Here is a 24,712-nt window from a genome sequence, read left to right as displayed (position 1 = left end):
TGAGAGGTCTGCTCCTGTACATACTGGCTGTGTGGCCATATCCAACTCCACTTCTCTCATGCCTGTTTCTCATATGTCAAATGGGGCAAGTAATAGTTCCTACCTTCCTGATTTATTGCGAAAAATTGGTAATACTAAATGCAAGGCACTCTGCACAGAGTGAGGTGCACAGTAGGTTTCATTTCATTCATTCATTCATTCTTTCTTTCTTTCTTTCTTTTTTTTTTTTTTTTTTTTTTTTTTTTTTTGCCTTGAAGTTGATGATACTCTAAGGAGTTGGGGAGGAGAGGCTGAGAAATCTTATAGCATCTGTTGAAAAACTAAGTCTTTGATTAATAAGCCATGCTGGCCCTTGACTACTATCTGAATAGAATTTGTTTTTGGTGCTTTGTGTTTAAATGAGTGTTTTCATTCCGTGAATACTTTGATATGTCCAGATAATTCTTTTCCTAAGTACTTCTGAACGCAGACTCGCTTGATTGTTTTGATTGCCGCCTAAAACTCGTGTTCGGACACCCATTCCCTGCCGTTGGGTTCCTCTTCCCCACCCATTTACGGGCCTTTGCAAATAGGTCAGTAGATGCTAGTGGCGGCTCACCAGGCCCGTCGCTCACCAGCTCCTGGAGCACCCTGAAGGAGCCGGACTGGCGGGGAGGAGCTGGTCCATCCTGACCGTCGTGCAGCATGCGGTACACATCCGACTGAGGGGGCACTGAGGCCATGGGCTCACTGAAACACAGACATAGCTGGTGATGCACCATCGGGAGCTCCCCAAGGCAACACAACAACAAATATCAGCCCTTGTTTATGGCAAGCGCTGCTCGGGGACTGCCCCCAAGTCAGTCTCTAGGGTAAGAAGTACGGCGTGTCCAAGGACAATATATGCAGTAAACTTCGAACGCCTACCCAGATCTAGCCAATGGACAGGACATTCTCCACAGTTGAGTGGAGAGTGGGGACTGACTTTCACACGAACTCTGGTGCCCCATAATTGACCACATCCCCTGGATGGGGAGGCCTGGTGGCACTCAGAGGAAGAACAGCGGGCTACCAAGAAGAGACTTGATACCCTATGAGCATATACAGGGGGAGGAGGTCCCCTTCAGTTACAGTCATAGGGGAGGGGAGTAAGGGGAAAATGGGAGGGAGGGAGCAATGGGAGGATGCAAGGGATAGGATAACAATTGAGATGTAATATGAATAAATTAATAAAATATATTTAAAAAACCAAACCAAATAAAACAAAAACAACAACAACAACAACAACAAAGAAGTACGGCATGAATTCACGTAGGTGAGCTCTGTCACGACATGGTAGTTTGAAAAGATAAAACTTTTGTCTGATGGCTATATGATTAATTTAGACATGAGGAAACTGCCTCCCCCCCCCCCCACAAAAAAGAGAGCAGACACAGTCGTGTAGGAGGGAACTCATTTTGATTCTTCTCACTCATAGAAGTTTCAATTCTATGATTTTTGATATAAAATGAAGTTTCAATGAACTTGTAAGTTGATGAAATTCACCTGACAGTGATCCAACCTACATAATGCAGTAACTCTCATCAATGCATTTGCTAAACTGGTTATTCTACTTTAAAATCGTCACAATAATAATGAGAACAGGGTTATCTACTATGCTTTCAGCAAATAATGAACAATTAAAAATGCATCATAATTCTACTTGTCAGGAACTAAACACTTTATGTTACTTAACTGTATTACCTAGAAATCTATCTGTGCATATTTTAACCATATATATATATTTTTTTTCCTCTGTAAAATGGCTTTGGGATTAATTCATGGTATGGTATAAACCCTGAGACAACTTTGAGATATTGCCACATAGCACTCTTAAGTATCACAATTTATAAAAAGTGACTTTGCAATATTAAAAGAAGCAATGGGATTTCATTCCATAATAAATCTTCTTAATTGGAAAAGCTCTGTGGCAAAAGTACTTGGAACACACATTAATAACAAAGAACAAACTAGTCAAAATAAAGCCTAACAGGAATTGGATATCTTCACTAACAGCCTGAAGCATTTGCTTATAAAAGTTTAAAGAAATGCAGACATTTAAAACAGCAAACCAGTTCTTCTCCATACATTCCCATTAGAGAAAGGATCATCTCACAGTAGTGTTTGGACATCACCCCTCCCCCCATCTTTTCACCTACAAAAGATCTTAAGCCACTTCTGAGGATACTAAATCAGTCACTTATAAAAGTACGCTGCAGTTTTCAAAAGACATCCATTTGGTCTTCATGTGATTTTATTTTATTTATATCCGTCCTATCATCTATGCAGATAAGTTTTTACTACCGGGTTAAATGTTTGCAAAACATTTCTTTTCCCCCCCTAAACTTTCCCATAGCTTTCTTTCCACCAAAACAATGTTAAAAGGCAACCATTAAAGTTGACATCACCCATGTGTTTAGTCAATATGCCCACGGTTCAAAAAAAAAAATCTCATATTATTACCTCATGGATGGTGTCTCCCCTAGAGCTGTGGAAACCTGACCCTGAAGTGTTTCCATAATATTGTCATCTGAGTACAACTGCATAGGTGTGTTAAACTGAGCATGTACAATCTTCACGCCCGGAAGCTCCATTTCCAAAGGAATGTTAGGGGCCATCTTAGCAGCAATTTTCAAGTCACCTGGGCAGATCGTACTAACAGTACTGACGGAGGAAGGGGTGCTCCGTCCACTGCCACAGTCAATACCAGAAGGAGTGCTGCAGCCACTGTGTTAATGACCACGTTATAGAGATGACGCAAGAGACCGGAAGAACAGAGAAAACAAGTACAGATAGGTTAGGAAGAATTGGGGACAGAAGAGGTGATCAGTCTAAAACCCTGGCTAGAATGTGTTTCTAAAAAGAACAATGAAAAATTCCCATGCAGAAACAACAACAACAACAAAAACTTGAAGTAAAAACGTTGCAGGTGGTACTGCATTTGTTGGCTTGGTTCTAACAAGTTGAGGGTTAACATGTTGAGAGAGTTGTACATAGAGCAGGTAGAAACCAGATGTCTTTTTTATTTAAAAACAGAGGCCAAATAGTTTAGTTTCTGACGATATCACAGGTAAGCGGTGAAGGGAGAAAAGCTGGATATCCTTTTATGTCTCTGAATTTTATAATTAAAGTATTAATGAATGCTATTTCATAAATAGTAACATTATGCAGCATGAAGATTTGGCTAACCATTTTATGCTTCAGCCATAGAGTCGAACGTTGACTGAATAGTAATTGGCGACTTGTGGGTAAGGCTAAATAAAGATTATATTTTAGAGCTATTTTATCAACATTTTGCTCTTACTATTTCAATATATTATCTTCTTGTTCACTTGGTTTATTACAAATACCTTAAAAACTTTTCTATAACTTAATACAGGAATTAGAAACAGTCAACAAATGTGTACCACCTTACAGTTGATGATTATAGAACAAATAGGCCATCTCACATTATTTGGATGCCACGCAAGGCTAAATTTTGTTTCCTTTCTATACAAGTGTTTCATGCAAGATTTTGGACACACAATATATTTCCATGCATATTATGGAGTTTAATGATATTATAGACGTTGGTCACCCTAGTCAAGAACTAGGGAAACTTTGTACACTTTATGAAACTGAATTGGAGATCAGCCACAACTGACATGCATTTTGTTAATTAATTAATTCGGCAGCGGGAATCACTCTATTACTGAGCACATCTGCAGCCCTCTACAGGAATATTAAATCTACATAGAGATACATTCTATGAGAAAATGGTATGTATTATGAGAGTCTCCAAAAATGCACAGCCATTTAGAATAAAGAAAAAGAAGTGCTGATATTAATGTAAAGCTCTGTTATGACTGCCCGTTAGTATTGCTGTGGACCTGAGACACATACATATATGTGATGTGACTGCCTTAAAGCCAACAGTCTCAACTGTGACATATGGGACCCTCATCTCTGCATTTACTTTAAAGGGCTACTATTGGGTTTTTTGTTTGTTTGTTTGTTTTTGTTTTTTCAAAATGAGGTTTCTCTGTGTAGCCTTGGCTGTCCTGGACTTGCTTTGTAGATGAGGCTGGCCTCGAACTCACAGTGATCTGCCTGCTTCTGCCTCCCAAATGCTGGGATTAAAGGCTTGTGCCATAAAGGGCTACTATTGTTAACTAAAGCCCCACATAGACAACAAAACCCAAACAGATGCTGAACAGTGATTAAAAAAAAAATGAATGTTGCAGCTGGTTAGTTTGGACAATACTGTCAATAAATAAGTTAAATTTTTTTTTAGGGTCTTGTGTTACATAACCTCTTACACCATCCCTTCAGCTCCTGCTTGTTGAGAGTCTCTTTAAAACACAGCCAGGACATTAGTTAGGCCTTTTTTTTTTTTTTTTTAATTAAAGGCTCAGCTCTAATTCCCAAAATTGACTTCAACTACTAAAAGAGAGGAAGAAAGTTTCCTCTTGTACAGTAGTTTGGGCAGAATTAAATATTTTAACGTAAGTATAATGAGGTTCATGAACTTGAAAAATGAGAGTTTGAGACAGTGAGTTAAATCTTGAGGGACTTGGGGGGACATAATGAACCCGCTTAGGCAAGATTTAGGTCTTCTCCGGCTTCCTGTGTGCCAGGCAGGATGCTGGATGTTGGCTGAGCTGTTATCACCTTGAACTCAGAGATATGCTATATTTTGAGTTGTAATTAGTAATCTTTTTCTGTTACTAGCTATTGTGTATTGCTATGTATGTGCATATGGTTTCAATTTGCCAAAGACCGTGTCTTCTATGTCTCCCTTTAGCATTTGAATTAGGGACCCCATGTCTAGTAACTGGAGGAAATGACGTAAGGCCAACAAGAGGGACCTTTTATAAACACCCAAGACAACATTAAAAGACTTCCTGTGTTGATTTGAATAAGATGGTCCTCAGGGTCTCTAGGCCCCGTGGTATATCCTCATGAGTGACCTGCAACGGAGGCACTAATGCCATCTCCTGAGGCTGTCTCGGTAATGAGGCAAGAGCCCATGCAAAGGGGAAGTGACGTCAATGACTTTACAACCAGGTCGGTTCTTCCGCAGACAACCGACATCTCTGGGGATGTGTTCAGCCTTTTAGCGAACAGGGCATATTTACAGTCAGGTCTATAAAAATACCTTGCACATATTTTGAGTTATGCTTTGGCTTTAAGATGGTGTATAACTTAATATTAAACTCGCTGGTGCTTTGAATGGCTTCAACCGTGATGACGTAGCCAAATGAGCCAGGGCTAGTACTAAAACACCAGGTGCATTGACACATAAATCCTCTACACCTGTTTTGCTTCAGATTAAATAAGCTGTTCCTTCATAGTGCAGTAGTAGCTTGGTATGTTGCCCCAAAATTCTACTTTGATGAAAAGTCACCGGGAGAGAGCAGAAAGTTCTGAGGCTAGAGTGAGGGGGACAGAGGAGGGAAGGAAGAGTGGAGAGGCATTTCCACCAGTCTTTAGGATCCATACACAGGCACCTGTTGTCTACTTATTTGCCTATTTTTAGGAGATCCCCGCTCTTCTAAATTCTGTTGTATTAAGAAGTCCCTGCAAGCGACAAGCTTGCGAATGGTTTGTCCTTGTCACCCACTACAATGAAGTTAAGATAACATAGAAGAAAGCCCCTCGGACTGCCTTTGAATTTTTTGCACAATTAAATGTGTCCTAGGTATGTATATGTATTCAGTGCATTTAGCCGTATATTATTCAATAATGAAATAGCATTTTAAACTTTTAACACGGTGTGTTAGGGGACTGGAGGCGGAGTGGTGTGGGGGGTAGTACTGGAAAAAAAGGGGAGAAGAGGGATGGAAACAGGGAACAAAACGATGGTGGTGAGTTGAAAGGCGGACAGAGGCCTAACAGCTTCTGATTCTTCTGCCTCCCACCCAGGAAGTACTGGGGACTCTTGGGATTTTATTCTTCTACCCGATGTACACATGATGAGCACTCATTATGTTCCAGGCTCATTTCTAGGTGCGGGGGGGGGGGGGGGGGCGGGAGGAGGGGCGGAATACAACATGGAGCTCGTCAGACACAGACCCTGCATTTGGCATCACAGCTCTCTTAGCATCTTTGCCTCATTCTTGCATTCACGTTTCTTTCTGTGTCTGACATTATGAAACTTGTGTGGTTTAGTTTGAGACAATCATCTGGCCCTTCCTGTAGCTCACTGAAGGGTCTACACTTAAAAAAATCATATATTGGGTGATTATTTGCTAGCCACAGGAGAAGTTAAGTACCCACAGGGTCAGTCACATAATTGTGAACTGTACCAGTTAACATGGACTTAAGAGTGTTGAGCATTTCAGTAAACTGGCATGTAAAAGCATTTAATTACCCCTTCCCATAAAGCAAGCTATGGGAGGGTGAGTACATCATGCCTATGGGCTGTCAGTTTGGGGCAGCTGATGCAAACCATAATGCAATATTGCCAGCCAGATAGGGTCAACTTAATCTGATAAACAGGTTCCTTGGATTGACCAAATGAAGGTCGGAGGGATGGTCTGAGGTTTCCTGAGGTGGCTGTTTTGGCATTCCTTTCAACTGAAGTTCCATTTCTAGAGAAGAGTCTGGGGAAGACAGTGCAGCCATAATCACTTCTTTGATTGGCAGATGAGAATTTAGATTTTATTCGTTATTGTTATTGTGGTTTATACAACATGTCCTGTGAGATTCAGCAGGGCGCGTGGTAACTGACTCCCCCTCTCCGGTTAGATTGAGTTTCACCAGATAGAAAGGCTTCTGTCTCAAGGAGCCTTTTTTGACCTTTGCGTAATATGATGCATAAATATGAGCAGTTGTTCTTACAGAAGGGCTAAAATTGTGGGTCTGAAGGTGCCAAGAGAAGCAAGCAGGCACTGAGACGGGATGGCTGGAGTCTGTCAAACTACAGAGAGGAATCCCGGCTTCCCCTTGCTACTACCTGGGGCTGGTTTCAAACCACTTTTTTTTTTTTTTGGTCCCTGCAAGCTGGGCGGGACAGGGTACATATGTCTGACTCAAAAGGTCACTGTGTTCTGGATGGGATCCCCAGAGCTTCTAGTTATAAATACACATGGTGATCACCTAAAATTTCACAGCCCTGTCATCTGGTCAATATTTACCCTCAGTCATGGATGCTATTTGGCTATTATTGTTAGCTGCTAACTGAGCTGTTTCTTTGTGCTTTTGAAATAAGCTTCACAATGAAAAGTCACTCCAGACACCTAGAAGTTACTCTCCCTGGGGATTAGTAAGAGCTGATTTTAAGCGACATGCACGTCAAACTCCAGAATCTCAGAATTTATGACCTGGTTCGGCCTGGAATTGTGAAAGGTTTGGGCCGAATATTGTGCTTATGTTCAAAGTAGTTCACATCCTGTAAAATACAAAGGGTTAAAGAAAAATCCCTCAGCGGGCAGGCTTGATCTCTAGGGAGTAAAATGTAAATGCATGAAAATCACACAGAGAGAATAATTTACCAGCAACTATGACATGGCTAAGAAGGATGTTGGCAGGACCAGAGAGTCTTTTTATTTATTTGTTCATTTTTTAATCCACATAGCCACTAAACATTCAGGAACTGGCTGACAGGGCTCTGGAGCAATTAGAACCATGTTTTATATTTAGATGTCTCGCTTTAAAAAAACAAAAGTTTGATGGCGCGCCTTCAAGAACGTAAAGGAGGAAGTGGCAAGGCCTGGACCCCTGCAAAGAAACCGCCTCCTGAGGAATGGTGGCCAAAACTGAACGTCAGGTACTTACTTTTGAGGTGAAGTGGGGATGAGACCCCGCAGCTGTCCGTGGAGCGCATCTTGGATATTGCTAGTTGAATAGAGCCCAATTGGTGAGTTATAGGAAGCGCTCACTACCTGTCTTTTGTCATCAATGTTTGCGGCTGCCACGAAAGGCTGGGCCCTTCTGTTGTGTGTGGTACCAATGGGTTTGAACTCCTGTACATGGCAGACAAAATACACAGAGCCACAGAGAACGCACAACAGAGCTGTTAATGAACAAAACCTCGGCAGTGACGCTGCTGTTGTTAAATCAAGGCATCTTTACCTGCTACAGGATTAGCAAAAGTAAAATAAAATAAAAAAATAAAATAAAATAAAATAATGGTTAGGGGAGGAATTAGGGTTCATTTTTCCTCCCTCATCTCTGAAATTTACACATGCTGCATTCATGTATCAAATGTTAGATACGATGGGCTGGACCTCAGTTGATGTCTCAAAATTCAAACACTGTCTGGCCTTCTCCTTTTCTGGCTTTAACTACTTCCTTTTTATGAAACTCCAGTGTATTAAAAGTGAGATTTTTAGTTTTAGAAAAAAAAATCAGACTTAATATTCTCTCTAGCTACGGTTATAGGTACTTTGCCCTCTGTAAATACCTTTTCGCTTTTGAGATACTGATGACAAGCTGGGCCCAGCATACCCCAGGCAAGATGCTGCCACCACATCTTAATGAATTCTCCTCCATTTTAAGAAGTGAGAGGAGCTGGGCATGGTGGCTCACGCCTTTAATCCCAGCACTCAGGGAGGCAAAGGCAGGTGGATCTCTGTGAGTTTGAGGCCAGCCTGGTCTGCAAAATGAGTCCAGGACAGCCAAGATTACACAGAGAAACCCTATCTTAAAAAACAAACAAACAGAAAACCCCAACCAACCAACCAAAAACAAAAACAAAAACAATGCAAAAAAAAAACCCAACAACAAAAAATTAAAATTAGTAGGCAAATAAGCATTTGTGAATAGCTATTGTGTACCATTTAAACTAATCTAGACAAAAATTATTACTTTTTAAAAATATCTAAAACAACAAACCTCAAATCATTAATTTGAGTGTGGCTGTATTTTAAAAAAGCAAGGCAAACAGAAAGACTTTATGGAAGCAGGAACACCACACATAGAGTTCCTTTCTTTTGTTGTGAACCTGTTGCATGTGTATTTAAAGAATTCTTCATGGTTGTCTTCTGGAGGACAGATTATAACAACCTAGAGATGAGCTGTGTGTGTGTGTGTTTGTGTGCGTGTGTGTGCGTGTGTATGCGTGTGTGTGTGTGTGTGTGTGTGTGTGTGCATGTGCGAGTGTAATTAAAAACAGATTTTCACTCTATTGCCTGAGGAACAAGACCACACAGCAAAGTCTCAAGCTTTGAGTCTGAAACATGCCCGAATGATACAATCTAAGCACAAGAATAGAGTTTTCTAATTTTGAATACATGCATACTTTTCAAACCTGTTAATTCTCGTCTTAGAAGCACCAGAGGAAACTAGTAGGAATGAGAAAATATGGGTGGCACTGGTCTCTGTACAAATGTTTTTATTTGTCAGAAGGGGCTACCTCCATCTTTACAATCTTCATTCCTGAGTGTGCAGTGGCGCACACAGATTTGAAATAATAATGCATTATTATTACTGGCCTTGTTAAAAATAGTTATGGCTGTCAAATGGAACACAGCTTCAACTAACTCCTAGCTAATGAATCATGTCTCTATCTGCCCTCAGTGTCATGCCACCTGAGACACTGTGATGGATGAAGAACAGGGTTTGTTTCCTCAACCTGGGACACACATGTTAATAGTCCCCTGAAGCTCAAAAGGTTTAAGTTGAATACAACTTAGCCCATGATGATATAGTATTATTAGACTAATTAATACCCTGTTCATCTATTTTTTTTTCCTCTACAAAAATGGCTCGATGCTGAGGTACTGGCTGGATGACAACATTCTTGCTGCCATTAGGTACTGAAACCACCCAAACATAGTTTTAGAAATGGCCCAGCTTTGAGCCACATAACACGGTGAAAATGTGTGCCAACATTTACCTAGTCGTAGAGTCTGGGTGGGGGGCGGTGCTAGCTGACTTTATGATGAATTTGGACTGGCTGTGTTTTATTATTACCATTTTGAATAACCATTATCATGGTTTGAAAAAAGTGTGGCAGAAATCATTGTAAGTACTGGCAGGACTCATGGTTTGAGCCTTTGCAACTCCCTGTGATATGAAAGAAGACAGAGGCTAATTGCCCAGTTTAGCTTTGATGGATTATACATCTTCCACACTAATTATAGAGAGAATCAGTCAGGATAAAACGAGCTATTTAAGCTTTGTGGAACCTAGTTGGCTCTTCAGAATAAAGTACTAAATGTCTTTAAAATCTTGGTAAATAGCATCGCATTTACAATAAGTATTTAACGTGTTATGATGGCTTGATTGGGGAAAACATTTCCCTCCAGTTTTTGTTTCATAAGCCTTCAAATAAAAGAGTAAACATGGATGCTGCTTGTCCTATAAAAGGGCCATCTCCTCTGAAGCCATTTGTACATTCGTAATTCTCATCAGGTATTTGCAAATGGCAGTGAATAAGTTAGCCAGTTCCCAGCTTCCTCGTCCCCAACTCACTCTTGTTAGAAATGTATAATTGGTTTTAAAAAATCACTTTATTTTCTACTCACATCATAAAAGGAAGCCTAATACAAGCTAAAACATGTTTGTTTAGGCTTTGCAAAGCATTAGTTTATGGTCTTCTAGAGTCATCTCTCAAAGCACAAAGTGTATACACCAAAGTTAAACAAGAAATGTAATGATGGCACAGAGAGGCAGCATCCTGTCCAAGTGTGACATCATTGCTGATGGTCAAACAGATCCAAAAGACAAAGCAATTAGATACCTGCTAGTCCACTTTAATTTCATTTTCCCCCTACTTTTCATGGAAAAGCAGATGCAACACAAATTTTTATATAGAAGTTTCTATATAATCCATCTTTTGTGTTTATTCTACCCAGAGAAAGCCATCAAATAACTCTTATAAAAAAAAAAAGCAGTCATTCAAGCTAATTCCCAATTTTAAAATATGGGATTTAAAACGTTAGAGGTTTATATTAAGGAATAATATTTTGAAGGAGTGAAACATTAGAGCAGCCAGGGCAAAAGTTATGCATCGGATGGAATGCCTCTTGAAAGTGGCCTTCCAGGTTCTGCAAATGGCCCAAACAGGAACAACACTCAAAGACAGGTCACCTTCGGTTTCTTACTTGATGACATTGCTCATAGACGAAGGGTCACAGCCATTACTGTCTTATCTGAAGCTGTAGGCCCGACTTTTTCTTCTTTGTCTACTGTTGTCTAAATCTTTCATAACAGAACCGCAGGGAAACAAGGAACAAATGACATGAAGCCCAAGCGAGGCCACGGATCTGTAGCATCACCCTTGAAAGTTATGAAGTTATCCACTCAGGCTCACCCTTCAAGGGGGAAACAAAGCCAGTCTCAAAACCATCATCTTCCTCTGATGAGTGTTTCCAGCCACTCACCAGACTAGAGGAGCATTAGGGGAGATGCTGGTGAGAGAGCTTGCTTTGTACAGAGCCTTCTAGTTACCGAAACACTGGAGATTGAAGTTAATCTTACGGAACCAAACCGTGACTGCACATGTAGTTGGAAGGCACAGTTCTTTACAAAGACATGGGCAGGATGTTCTTCCTGCTTAGATAGAGCCGTTTTTTTTTCTTTGTTCCTAAAAAGCATCTCTCTTGTTATGATTGGGACATCATACCTTTGAGTTATGTGGCAGGGATGAGAGTACAGTTTACTTGAGAAAGAAAGCTTTGGAGGAGAACTAACCACACAGCTATCCACAGAGATGCCTCGTTTAGAAAAAGGTCAGAGGCTTACTCACAGACCGCCAGGCTCAAGGGGAATGAATTCATTCAATTGTTGGAAACTGATCCTAACAACTGCTAAGGACCTTTAGGAGCCTAAGATCTGAATCTATAAGGTGTTACAATTGAGTGATATTTATTTATCTCTATTTAATGATAGAATGGAAAGATAAAAAATATCTAGCCATTAAAAGTTTATAAGTTATTATAATTATATAAGAACAAGTCCTCAAGGCTATACTTACAGAGAAAAACACCACACACACACACACACACACACACACACACACACACACACGCACACACATCAGTGTGCTATTACTTGGTCTTGTTCTTTGATAATGGGACATAGTATTTCACTTCCAGTGACTAGATAGTGTGTTTAAAATAAGAAAAAAATATTTTATCCCATACCAAAGGTAATAATACTTACTATAATCATTTGACTTGAGTTGAGAAACAACAACTCAGATATTTTATTGTTTGTTTTCACTTTACTATTCACCTATGATAGCATTTTAAAAAACGCTGATAGCATTTGTCTCCCTGGCTGACACACCTCTGGTTTCCAGAAAGTTGCTCTATTTACATAGTTTTCCATAAGGGGGAAAGTAAATATTTTGTAAGAGAGTGTATTAGTTAAAATTTAGGTTTTTTTCCCCTCCTTCCAAATGTAAAAGCCACAACTGTTGAATCTGTTAGTAGGGAATCTCTCTATGTTGTAGCCAGGACACTCAGATGGCAGAGCCACACTGAGTTCAGCTGTTTTGTGGACCAAATGCCCGTGCCATGTGAACTAGTCATGTTGTACAAGGGGAAACCCTTTGATGATTTGGAGAGCTAGAATTGTTCTTATCTCTGAGTCTGTCAAACACTGGCTTCTTGGAGAGGGAACCAGTAAGAGCTGGGCATGACTCAAATGTATGGAATTTTAAAAGGCTCCTCTGAACGCCTCCTATGGCTATTAACCTAATCGTCACCCTTTTCACTTTTTAATAAGTGAAATTCATTTCCTTTTCCCTATTTGTAGAATTGTAAAAAAAATATAAAAATTGGTATTTTCTAACCCTTAAGTTCAGAACATCTGGGTTAATAAAATGATTAATAAGAGAACAGAATATTTAATATTAGAATTGTGCCTTAAAAGCTAATTCTTAAAAGAGTGATAATTTTAAGTTAATGCATACAGAGATCTCTTTTGTAAAGAGATCTCTTTTCTCACTCCAGCTTAGGAATTATCATTGACCCTAAATTCTGAAGAGATGGCAGGAAAACACAGACTTCTGTCATGGCTTAACATGGCTTAAGTATATCTTGGTTTAATAAACCCTTAAGGAGTGGAAGTGGCAACTGTGATAATATCACCCAGAGTTTGGCCCATCAGTTGAACCTGTTTAGTTACCCCAGACCTTACATCTTGTGTTCATGAGTTAGAGATTTAAAAACAAGGAGACATCTGGGATAGGAGTGTAATTTGTAAAAGTGTGCTTGTAATGCAGTGTTCGACATGGCTGTGAATGGACAAAGAAATGGGGGATTTCGTCTGTTGCACTCTAGAGTTTGGACAGCCACGGGTCTCCTTTTCATGTGTGTTGCCTTTAAGTGACGAACCTATGTGGATGAGAAGTAAGCAGGCTTGTGCATTACTGCGAATGGCTGTGTATACACGTGTACCTACAACCTGATGTTTCATCTAGCCTTTCCTTGGGTCAGATCAAGCGCTCACTAGAGGTGTTACTAGCCAACATATAGGACTCTAACATGCCAGGTGAGCCACCAAGGGCTTTCAGACCTCTCTTTACCATGTGCACAGGTTGAGCACCCCTAGCCCAAAACCCAGAAATCCAAAGTGCTCCAAAACCAGAAACGTTTTTGAGCAATGATATGATGTCATAGACAGAAAATTCCTTGCCTGGTCTCATGCACTGGGTCCTAATTAAGTGGGACATTATCCAGAGCCTATGTGTCGAGATGTTAAAAAAAAAAAAAGGCAAAATTTGATTTTGTGTTTAGGCTTGAGTCTCTTCCATAAAGTATATCACTGTGTACATACAAACGTTTCAAATTGACATAACCTTTCTGGTCCTAAGCATTTTTTGAGTAGGGGACAGTCAATCTGTATTACCTCTCCCATCCTTTTCATCGTTTGCTTACTTACTTTGAAGAATGAAAAGTCTTAAAAGATGGAGGAGCAGCCCCTGAGAACTGGTCCCAGGGCGCATCCTCATCATTGCTGGGAAGTGCAGTTTATCCTCCAGCCATTTAATTCCACTCACTCATTAGTCTGTGATTTACTGGGTTCCTACTGAAGGCTATGCCTCAAGGAGCCTCAGTGAGGAAGTACGGACATGTGCCTCTTGCCTTTAGAATATTCTATATCCTGTTCACTTTCTTTGAGGCCCATTTTCTCTTCTTTTTGCTCGTAATTTTTAGGCACAGACCCTCCCTTCCCTTGTAGTCAAAAGCTAGGGCAAGAATCTTATAACTTCTTCTGGGCAAAGACTGCGTATTATGTGTCCTTTCCTGTGTGTGGGCCAGGGAGGGGACTGTATTTGAACTAAAGCAAAGCTTTGAAGGAGTGCAATTTAGAATGACCCGTGTAATAGTGATGAGGAGCGGACTTCTCATGGTCCCACAGCGGCAGTGAAGGCAGAGAGCCCTTGTGTTAGCAGGAGCATATTGTTAAGGAAGTCGGGGAGGCTTCTGACACAGCTTGGGGGTTAAGGACACAAGACCCTAAGCATCAGGGCTTCCACTCGTTTGACTAGTTTCAGGCCTTTGCTTATGTCGCTTTATTTAAATCTGTTAGTAGCCTACGCCATACTTGTACTTACGTTGTGCTGTATCTATTTTATGAAAAGAAAACAGAGCCCTACTGGGACAAGGAGAAAACACTGAGGACAAAGTCAGGAGCCAATAAAGCTGGTATGTGGATTATAAATGCGTCCCCAGATACTCTCCCCTAGGTAGAAAGAAAACTACATGCTAGGGAAACTTAGCATTTAATAGCTTGTTTCAAAGATGATATTAAACACATATCTTTGTATCTCTAAGCCTTGGCAGCTTCCAAGTAGAGGTTCTAAAACCCCGTTCTTAATTAGATTTTCCAGTGTATTACAATCGAGGTTTGATTCCATTTCAGTTTTTTGGGGGGGCGGAATTTTCTGAAAGTAGACGTAGCCGGATAACCATCATCAGATGATTAGATTCACATGGCTCATGAGACTGGGTTGCCACAAGGGAAAAGGCCTTTATCTTTTATAAGTCAGCCGCCTGAGCAGAGTATCTCTGTGATTATGCAATTTAGTTCTTTTGGGGTCAGGTAAATTTCATTATAGAATATCAGAACTGAGAATTAAAGAAGGATGGCAAAATAAGACCTCCGCAAAGATCTTAAAGGGCTGAAGCTCTAAGTAAGTAAGTATCAGAACAGAGACACCTGTCTCAAATGGCACAGCCTACCTCTGATTTTGCTTTATTTGAACAACTTAAAGTTTTTAGGTTACAGCATGGCAATTTATTTTGCAGACACTAGAAATTTAAAAAAAAAAGTGGACTTTGTGTATATATAGTCAAATTGTTGCTAATGAGAATGTGTTTTTCCCATTTTGAGTGTGTGTGTGTGTGTGTGTGTGTGTGTGTGTGTGTGTGTGTGTGTGTGATGGTTTCAATATATAGCACTGGCTGGCCTGGCCTGAACTCCCTGTCTGTTCTAGACTGGCACCAACCTTGGAGCAATCCTGCCTCTGTCTCCCAAGTTCTGGGATTACAGACATACACTAAAATGCCCAGCACAGAATATATTTGACTCTAAAACAGATACTTGCCTAGGCACTCCCTCTGTTTTCCCCAGATGTAAGAAAACACGAATCACATAGATTAATCTCAGAAAGCAGATTCACAGCCTCATGGGTGACTTGTTCTGATTTTTAGATTTGCCACTTTTCCACGTGGGAAGCCACCCCCCCCCAGCAGAAAATATGACTCTTAACTTCATACCTGTGGCTCAGCTTCTAAGTTGATTTTAAAAGGATGAGCTTTTCCGTCTTCAGAGACCTGAGGAGACCACAGGCGAGTTTCCGCCCTGCAAGTAAAGGAAGTTTGCGAACTCTAAATCCAAAGGACACTTCTTTTTAAATATACATTAAATACTAGCAACCTTTGCCAATTCAAGCCAAAAGAACTTATTTTTTATTTATTCTGTATAGCTCTATTTAGTCTTATGTTTCTAGGTCCCTTTGATGACTTGAGATCATAGTAAGACTGCCTGGAGTGCACGGTGTGGTTTCTGGTGGAAGCGCACCTCCAGTGTGTGTGAGAACAACAGAAGGGCGGGGGGATTTAGAAACACACTGAAGACACCAGGAGGCAAGCTGCCCAAGTCTCTCTTCTGTCCTCTCCTACTAAGGCCACCACAGGAGCGAGGGAGAGACAGGCTGCATGACTGTGTGACTGGCATCAAAGAGCTGTGGTTTGTTCAGCTCTCCTTGTGTACCTGTGGCACAGAAGGTACAGACCCAGGTAGGAAGGAATCTATTTTACTTCATGGAGTTTATGGATGGCTAATGGATCGAGTCTTCTGTACCAATGGAGATGATTGTGCGTCCAAAAGCAATGTGACAATCACACGCAAAAGGTCATTATTACCAATTGTTATTTCATTGTTTTCAGCCTCACATCAAGGCTCTCATAACAAGAAGCTGGGTTCTACTTTAGGAGGCGGGATAGGAATATTTGCATATTTAACATGCACATGCATCACCGACACCTTATAATAGTCTCTTGATATGAATCTGTACAAAACAGCTGAGAGGTTAAAGATATTAGCAACCAAATTTATCATGGTCAGGTTGAGAAAACCAAGAGATTTCTTTATGGAGCATCTTTCAGTCTTATTCCACGTCACAGATATGGCCAGCTGTTCATTCTGCCTTGTGTTTTCATGGCTCTAATATTTTCATAGCAAGTCTCAGGGATACTGTGAAGAGGTCATTCCTCTGCATCATTTTAATTTTGACATTTCAGAAAAAAATACTTTTGAAATTGGTTCATTCACAAATGCTAGAATGACCAATTTCAGTGAATATGAGAATAAAGCAGCTGAGACATAAGGAATCCCATCAAAATTCTAGGTCTAAGACATTTCTCATGAGGCAGATGAGACCGTTTGGAGGTCTGGTTCAGGTTCTTCTGAAAAAAAAAAACCCAAACCAACAGATCAAGTGTTGACCCCATTAGGCAAGGCGCACCTGTCAATCTTGAGACACAGCTGGTATGCTGCGGCTTTAATCCTGTCCTGTGCATCAGCATGGGACATGGACTCCGTGCCAAAGCCATCGATAGCCAGGATGACATCTCCAGGACACAGGTTGGCAGCTGCAGCCTTGCTTCCTGGAGTGATCTGGAAGGAATGAAGACACCATTTAGAATCCAATGTCCAGGTGTATCTTGGGTTTTGTGCTTAGTATTTGTGTGTTATCCTCAAAAAAATTTCAGTGTTTCACTTGTGAAATCTTAAACCTAATTTTAAAAGAACTCTCAGCTGATCAATTGTATTAGTGATATTTTATTATGTTAAATAATTTTCATACTAAACGTGCTTTAAGTAACATTGTATCTCTTGTTATCTTTTGAATATTTTATGTAACTACATCTATGAACATTTTCTCTGTTGAAAATCAATAATTTTAAAGGTTTCTTTTTTTTTAAGCCAGAAATTTCTATTTTGAGAAAAGTTTTTCTACATTTTGGCAATTTTGGTACTTGAATTAAAACTACTTTATCAACTTGATAACTTTTAATTTTTAACATTATGTTGAGGGAAGCAGCATGGGTTAGATTTTTATGTCCCTCCCCCAATTCATATGTTGAAATATTTTCAAAGTGTTGACTTTTGGAGGAGAAGCCCTTGGGAAGGTCAGCATCCCCGAACCATCACTACTGAGACTAGCACCCTTGCAAACAGACCTCCTTTGTTGCTGTTGTTGTTATTTTGCCATTTCTAGGGACCCAGAATTTGGTTATTTGAAATCTGAAAGCGGGCCCTTGCAAGAATCCGAACATGTTGGTGCCCTAACTTCAGATTTCTAGCTTTTAGAACTATAAGGAACAATTTTTTGTTATTATTGTTGAAAAACCACCCAGTTATCATAGCTTACACTAAGACAAGCACAGCTAAGGGTAGAAATCTGGGGAAAGGGTCACTCCTGAGCTGATGATATAAACATTTATAACACTTTAGAGAACTGAAGTCACTGGGAAGAAAACCAGAAACTCAGGGAAAGATAAATACCTCCAGGAAGAGAAAGCCTGTGCCTAGGCATGGGCTCACTTGTGACAGAGCGCGGCAAACATCTTACTTGTTAAGAAAAGCTCAAGTAAAACAGTACATTGCTTGATGTGAGTTAGCACGAGTGTGAAGAACCCCTGGGAACCAATGACACAAAGGAAGTTTGTACGCAGTCACTGGATCTTCTCCATGATCGAAGAACAGATGGAATAAATAGAAAACACCTAATAAGATAGTAGGTTTTAATTAAGTCAGATGGGTAGCTACATTAAATATAAATGCTTTAAACATATTACTTAAAAATCAGAGAACCTTCAAAATAGGGGAAAAGCAAGATTAATTTTCTTCTTTCTATCAAAAATGTGGGTTTTTTTGGAAGTGGAAAGTGAAAGGAATACTTTAGGATAGGAAAATATACATATATTACTTTTGCCCCATTTTTTGAGACAAGGTTTCTTTGTGCCCTGGCTATCCTGGAACTAGTTATATAGACCAGGCTGGCCTCAAACTCAACAGAGATCTGCATACCTCTGCCTCTCAAGTGCTGGGATTAAAGGTGTGCTACATCATGCCCAGCATGTTACTGTATTTTTAAGGTTTAGAAATACAGAACGTGTAATATTAGTATACTGAATATCCAGTTAAAAATCAAAGGCTGAGCTGGGAGCAATGGTGCATGCCTGTAACTCTAGCACCCAGGGAGGAAGAAATAGGAGGTTGTGACTCGCTTTGTAGACCAGGCTGGCCTGGAACTCACAGCGATCCTCCTGCCTTTGCTTTCCTGAGTGCTGGAAAGCACCACGAAGGCTGAGTCATACCCTCATTTTTTTCTGGGTAATTTCTTTGTCCCATTTTTCTGTCTTGTACTAAAAAAGTATGGATGTGTGTGTGTGTGTGTGTATGTGTGTGTGTGTGTGTGTGTTGTGTATATATGATCTCTCTCTCCCTCTCTCTGTGGCTGCACTCGCAGGCACAACCACACACACTCTCATGTGTGCTCTCAGTACAGAGGAGGACATTAGTTGTTTTCCTTATTTACTTTGAGACAAGATCTCTTACTGAACCTGTAACTCCCCATTTTCCTGCTAGGCTGCCTGAGGAGAAGCCTGTGGTGACTCCACAGTGATTGGGTCACAGGTCTAGCCCTGCCAGACTTATTACCTGGAGGCGGGGGAGGGATCCGAACTCAGATCCTCATGTGTGTGCAACAAGGTCCCTTCCTACTGAGCCATCCTCTGGGCCCAGTTTATGTTTGTTATGGTGAACTTACTGTTATTACATTTGGAAACTGGCAGTGTAAATCACAACTACTCATGAGTCTTATTTTAAACCTCAGATCGCTCCCGGAATAAACTCTACTGTTCCTGAACTGTTACCTTAGGATTACTAGTCAATCTTGCTAGTCTCTGTTTGGTTATACTGTTCCATTCTGAACCCATTGAGAGATTCAAGTTCATCTAAGTAAATAAAAGTACAAAAATAGTAAGTTCTCATGTGCCCTATGTCTCCAGTACTATTGCCAGGTTGTTTATTGTGCTTGGTTAGTTTCTGTGTCATGAAGATTTTTCTGGTGGAAACAGTTAATAGAAGTGTGGTGAAGACAGCTGGGCTTATTAAGCCTTAGTCTTTGGAAGTGACTTCATAGTTACTTTCATTTAGAAGTTCTCCTGGATCTAGGACTGTTGGAACAAAATTTCCATCCTCAATGGCCCTTGTATGGATAAATATAATCCTAATCATTTAATATTCTTTCAATAAAGAATGTCAAAGGGCAGTGCTTTCTATTTTTAAGCTTCGAAGGTCAGAGTGTTTCACTTGGGCTAAAACATGAAACAAGGCTTAATGTGTCTGTTTGTGAAGGCCCTTTTAGGTTTAATGATACAGCTGAACAGACTCTAGAACACTCAATCTGGATCTGGAAATGTTTGTTTTAAATTTGGTTATTATGGATGGAAAACTGAGCTGTGTGTGTGTGTGTGTCTACATGTATCTGTGCTAGAACGCTGTGCTTCTGTGTAGGTTAAATATTTATACACATTTTAACAAACAGCAGAACTTAAATGTTGAAAAAGTAATGAATATTGACTTTATATATTGAGCAGACATCAAATATCAAAGTTGAGTACTAGTTGATACCAGAAGGCACTAACATTAAAAGTAAACCCTAAAGTTAAGGATTTCATCTTCTTTCTGCAAAATGCTACGTCTTATAGATTGTTTTCATTGTCTTGGTCATGCTGTATGATAAGTTGAGCAGAAAGGACTGATGTGTTCTTGCAAGAAAAAAAGGTTTAAGTACCCAGGGCTTCCTGCAGAGCTGAGGGCAGCTACAGGACCATGTCACCAGGCATTTAACTGACATCTTGACACAGAGTAGAGTCATCTGAGAGGACAACCTTCATTGTCAATCAGCCTCCATTGACTCAGCCTCAATGAATCTAAGAACTGCTTAGATTAAATTGACCGGTGGGGTTGTCTGTAGGGGGTTGTCTTGACTGTTGATCGCTGTAGAAAGACCCGGTTGTTGTCAGCAGATGGTCGTGAGCTGAGTAGAAAAGCTAGTTCAAGCTGTCCAGTTGGCAAGCAGCTTCCTCTGTAGTCCCTGCTGTGTGTCTTGGCGGTGAAATGAGTATATAACGCCGTGTGAAGTAGGAAGAAGCCCCGCCTTGGCTTTCCTCTTGCCTCCGTCAGTGATAACTGTGGCCTGGACCTGTAAGCTGAAACACACGACCCTTTTCCCTTCTACACTGCTTTTGGTCTGCGTGTTGTATCCCAGCAACAGAAATGAAGCCAGAACGGAGGGCAACTAGGGAACGTGGCTAGTGATGGCAGAACCCGCGTCTGACTATGTTTTCAGCATGGTACTTACTGTTTCCAGTCCTCCACAGATGGACGGGTCAGGTAGAAGTTGGATAGAGGGAGATGGAGACACACAATGCCTTTGGTTGTTCTTAGTCTTCTCTTGCAGCGAGGATGGCGATTAGAATGACTAACGACTAAAATGGCTGTTAACTTGACTTTGTAAGTTAAATTATGTACTGAGGTATGAGAATCCATTCTCCATGATTAACTTGTACTACTGTATTATTTTAATGTTTTTATCATTGTATTAACACATTGTATCTTTATGGCTCACAGACTTTTATTACTATGCTTTCTCCAGCTGAGAGAACAGAGAAGTGAAATGAAGTATGGAGTTTTAAAATGAATTATTTTGTGTTTGTGTTCACTAAGGTTCTTAACCATTAAAGTTACCACAGACCTGCAGACACTCACCCAGCATCATGATTTTAAACTTCCCCAATGCAAGGATCACCTGGGGTTCTTGTTGGCCCCTGTATCAGATTGCATCCCATATCAGATGTCTGGAATCAAAACTCAGAATCTCTAGGAAAGGACTCAGGAGCTGTGTTATTTACAATTACCTTAGGTGATTTCTGCTCTTCATGTGAACCATGTTGTCCTCCCCTGTTGCCGCCCCCAGCCCCCCAGTTTTCTACCAAATGAACTTTGGAACCCTTGTGAGGTATATAAATCCCTCCAGGAGCTGGGTACTATGGAAGTTTCCTGAAGGACATTTTCATATTTATACAGCAAAATGTCCTCATGACCCTGGGTATAGGTGTTTTTGAAATGATCTGCATGATTCTAACATGCAGTTTTGGGCCAAAAGCAATTATTTTACTGCCATGTTAATATTATTATTATTATTGTTATTGTTGTTGTTATGGGGTATTATCTGGTTTAGTTCTTAAGACAGTCTTGCAAAACAGTTACTGTTATTTTAATATGAGGAAAATGATGTACATACACAAGTAAGACACTTGTGTGGGTTATCTATTCAGTGAAAAATCTGAACTTTCTACTGTGGTTGTTTCACTTATTAGCACAGGCTCTTCCACTGGTCGGTGCAGCTTCCCAGTGGGCAATCTTTCCACTATTGTGCCCCCCCCCCCCGCCGGCCCTGCTATATTTTAAGCCATACTTTCCTTGAGGCATTTTGGACCAGTTTGTCAGGATAGTTTATGTACATGTCCTTCCTTCCACTGATGGATGAGCTTCTCAAAGGGGAGAGAGCCATCTAAGTTATGACTGCACTCACTCCGGGCCTTTCACTTTTTCAACAGTATACTTTGTAATCAACATTATGGACAGATGAACCAGGGCTTCTCTGTAGACACAGTCTTTGCTAGCACAAAATTTCACAGGGTTTCAGTCACTTCAGTCTTTCCAACTATAAACATCCTATTCTAAGTTTTCAAACCTCAAATTAAGTTTAGGTTGAAGTAACAGCGTGTGTGTGTGTGTGTGTGTGTGTGTGTGTGTGTGTGTGTGTGTGTGTGTGTGCACGCGCGCACACGCGTAAGCATTAACAACACACTGACAAATTCTAGAGTTGATACTTAAGTCCGGGCAGCATTCACAGCCACACTGATCCTGAAGCTCTCTGAGGAGAAGGAAGGGGGAGTAAACAGGGAGGAAAAGACACAGCAGCCTCAGATCTATCCTCATTTCATGATGTGTGAGCAACTTGAGTTTATGCTGTATTCCATATTGGAATTTACAAATGTCAACAATTTGTGACTTCTCTGTGATAGTAAACGCACTCCCTATTTGGTCAGGAAATTTCCAGAAGAGCCCTTTGAGTCTTCTTTATAAAAAATAAATCCAAACAACAACAATGACAACAACAGTAACAAACCTAAATAACCTCTGTGAAATACAGTGTTTGAACTATCTGCTCTGTGAGTTCTGTGTCATTGTGTGACAATCTATCTGAAAAGAACAACCTATAGCGTGAGTGGAAGGCTGCCTAGGCTAGAAGTGATGTAGCCTCAAAGGCTTGGCCCTAGTGATCATCCCCATCAGTCAGGCCCCACTTCCTGAAAGCTCCTCAGCCCTTAGCATTGTACCGTGAGCTAAAGACTGAACATTCAAAACACAAAGCACTGGGAAGTATTTCAGATTTGAACCGTAACGTGTAACACCCTCTCTTAAATTGTCCCAAACCTACATTTTTTTTTTTAAATCTTACCCAAAATGAAGTGCATATGTTGTCTACAAAGTCTTGATTGTGATGGTTCATTTTCCTGCCTTTTGATGTGTGTGTGTGTGTTTCTTCAAATTATACTACAATTTATTCCACTGATTAATGGGTTTCTGAATAATTATGGGACAGAAACTTGTTGTAACTTTGTGAAGTGTAGTTTCAGGCAGATGGAGAAAGTCGCGTTGAAGTTGGAGAGCACTAGAGATAGTTAGTTCATCAGCCCGGGACCCAATTTTGGTTTTGTATACCATATTGTAATGATGCACTTGGCGGTTTCTCTGCCTGCATATATTATGTACCCCGCCCCCCCCCCATCCAAACAGTGTATTTGACAACCTTAGAATCCTCTAGAACCTCCTTCCCACTCCATATCAGGCTACAGGCGTTCCCATCTCTAAGAATGGCGTGTTTTCTCACCCCTAGTAGCAATCAAATTTAGACAGTTTCTATTCAACTAGATTCCCATTAAATTTGTGTGTGAAGAATAGAAGGGCTGATCTGCCTTGATCTGGTTTGGGTACATGCTTAGTAAGGCAGAACTGTGTTTATTAGTATACTTGTAGGAGAATTTCCTATTTACCATCTTACGTCTATGTGCAATAGGCTATGCATATAGTTAAAACCAGCTGCATTGTGGGAAGGGAAATGGGCAGCAGAAAAATGAATATATATCTGAATTTATCACTCAACATAGAGAACTACCTAGGTAGGCTATGCACCCCTTGGCAACCGACTCCCTCTTCTTCCAAATCCTATAAAAATGGTTCAGAACAATGACGGGACCCTTGAGTCATCTCACTCATGTAGCCTACTGTCAGGTTTGACTCTCTCTCTCTCTCTCTCTCTCTCTCTCTCTCTCTCTCTCTCTCTCTCTCTCTCTCTCTCTGCAACCCTGTGTGAACTGCTATTTTTAATTCTTTGGATAAGAGGCCAAGAACCTGGCAGCCTTGGCCCAGGGCTTATCCACCAGTAACCGCCCCCCCCCCCCAAAAAGCTCTGCTCAGAGCTGCATTATCTCCTAAGGAGCACGGATAATCGAATCGAAAGAAGAGCTGCAACTTCTTTATGCAGTTGAAAAACCCTTTAAATGAACAAAAATGTCATATACCAAACCTTCTGAACACCCTAAGGCAGAGCAGTGCCACACACTGCAGCGGCTCACTGTTGCTCTCCTGGTCATGTGGTTGGCCCCAGTTGTGGCTTTTTACCACTGTCCAGCATCAAGACAGAGTATCACACTGCCAGTTGCTAGCACAGGGAGAGGCTAAATCTCTAAGCATGGTCTGCACTGAAGGTGTGCCACTTTCATACCGCTATAAGGCGGCAGCGTCATGAATTGAGAGCCCTCCATAGTCTGCATTTATACAGCCCAGGGCAGGAAGGATACGTTCAAATCTAGCTTGTTGGAGGACAAAAACTGACTTAAGTGACTTGAGAATACCTGTCATGTATGGAACTTCTTGTGACCGTAAGTGTGGCATTTCAGTTCTTTGTGCCCTTAAGACCTTAGGCACACAGGTAGCTACCTTTATTGTGGAGTGAATATTTAGAGACCACAGTCTACCTATTTAGGGCAATAAAGTTATGTGAAAGGTGGGCAAGGTAGTCATTGATATTATTGCTATAGTTATTTTATAGCATATAGGAAGTACTGGATGCTGCTAGGTATTGAACAGTTTCCAGTGTAAAAGTTTGTTG

The 24,712-nt window shown here is 40.7% G+C and overlaps 1 protein-coding gene across 3 annotated transcripts in view; it reads right to left on the bottom strand.

The window, feature by feature from the left end:
* PDLIM3 (PDZ and LIM domain 3) overlaps window positions 1-24,712 on the bottom strand; it is a 32,023-nt gene that overhangs the window by 4,158 nt on the left and 3,153 nt on the right. The window contains exons 2-6 of one of the 3 annotated variants that reach the window (XM_084758932.1): window positions 16,925-17,076; window positions 15,675-15,759; window positions 7,777-7,964; window positions 2,482-2,745; window positions 599-729 (exon numbers count right to left, since the gene is read on the bottom strand). In XM_084758932.1, the coding sequence (XP_084615058.1) occupies window positions 599-729; window positions 2,482-2,745; window positions 7,777-7,964; window positions 15,675-15,759; window positions 16,925-17,076 (820 nt within the window). Of the gene's footprint in view, window positions 1-598; window positions 730-2,481; window positions 2,746-7,322; window positions 7,391-7,776; window positions 7,965-15,674; window positions 15,760-16,924; window positions 17,077-24,712 lie in introns of all 3 variants that reach the window. The other 2 variants (XM_084758930.1, XM_084758931.1) reach the window with 2 other exon arrangements.

This window comes from Acomys minous, assembly GCF_964271855.1.
Source record: "Acomys minous genome assembly, chromosome: 15".
NCBI classification, from domain to species: domain Eukaryota; kingdom Metazoa; phylum Chordata; class Mammalia; order Rodentia; family Muridae; genus Acomys; species Acomys minous.
This window is presented reverse-complemented; position numbering and strand designations above follow the sequence as displayed.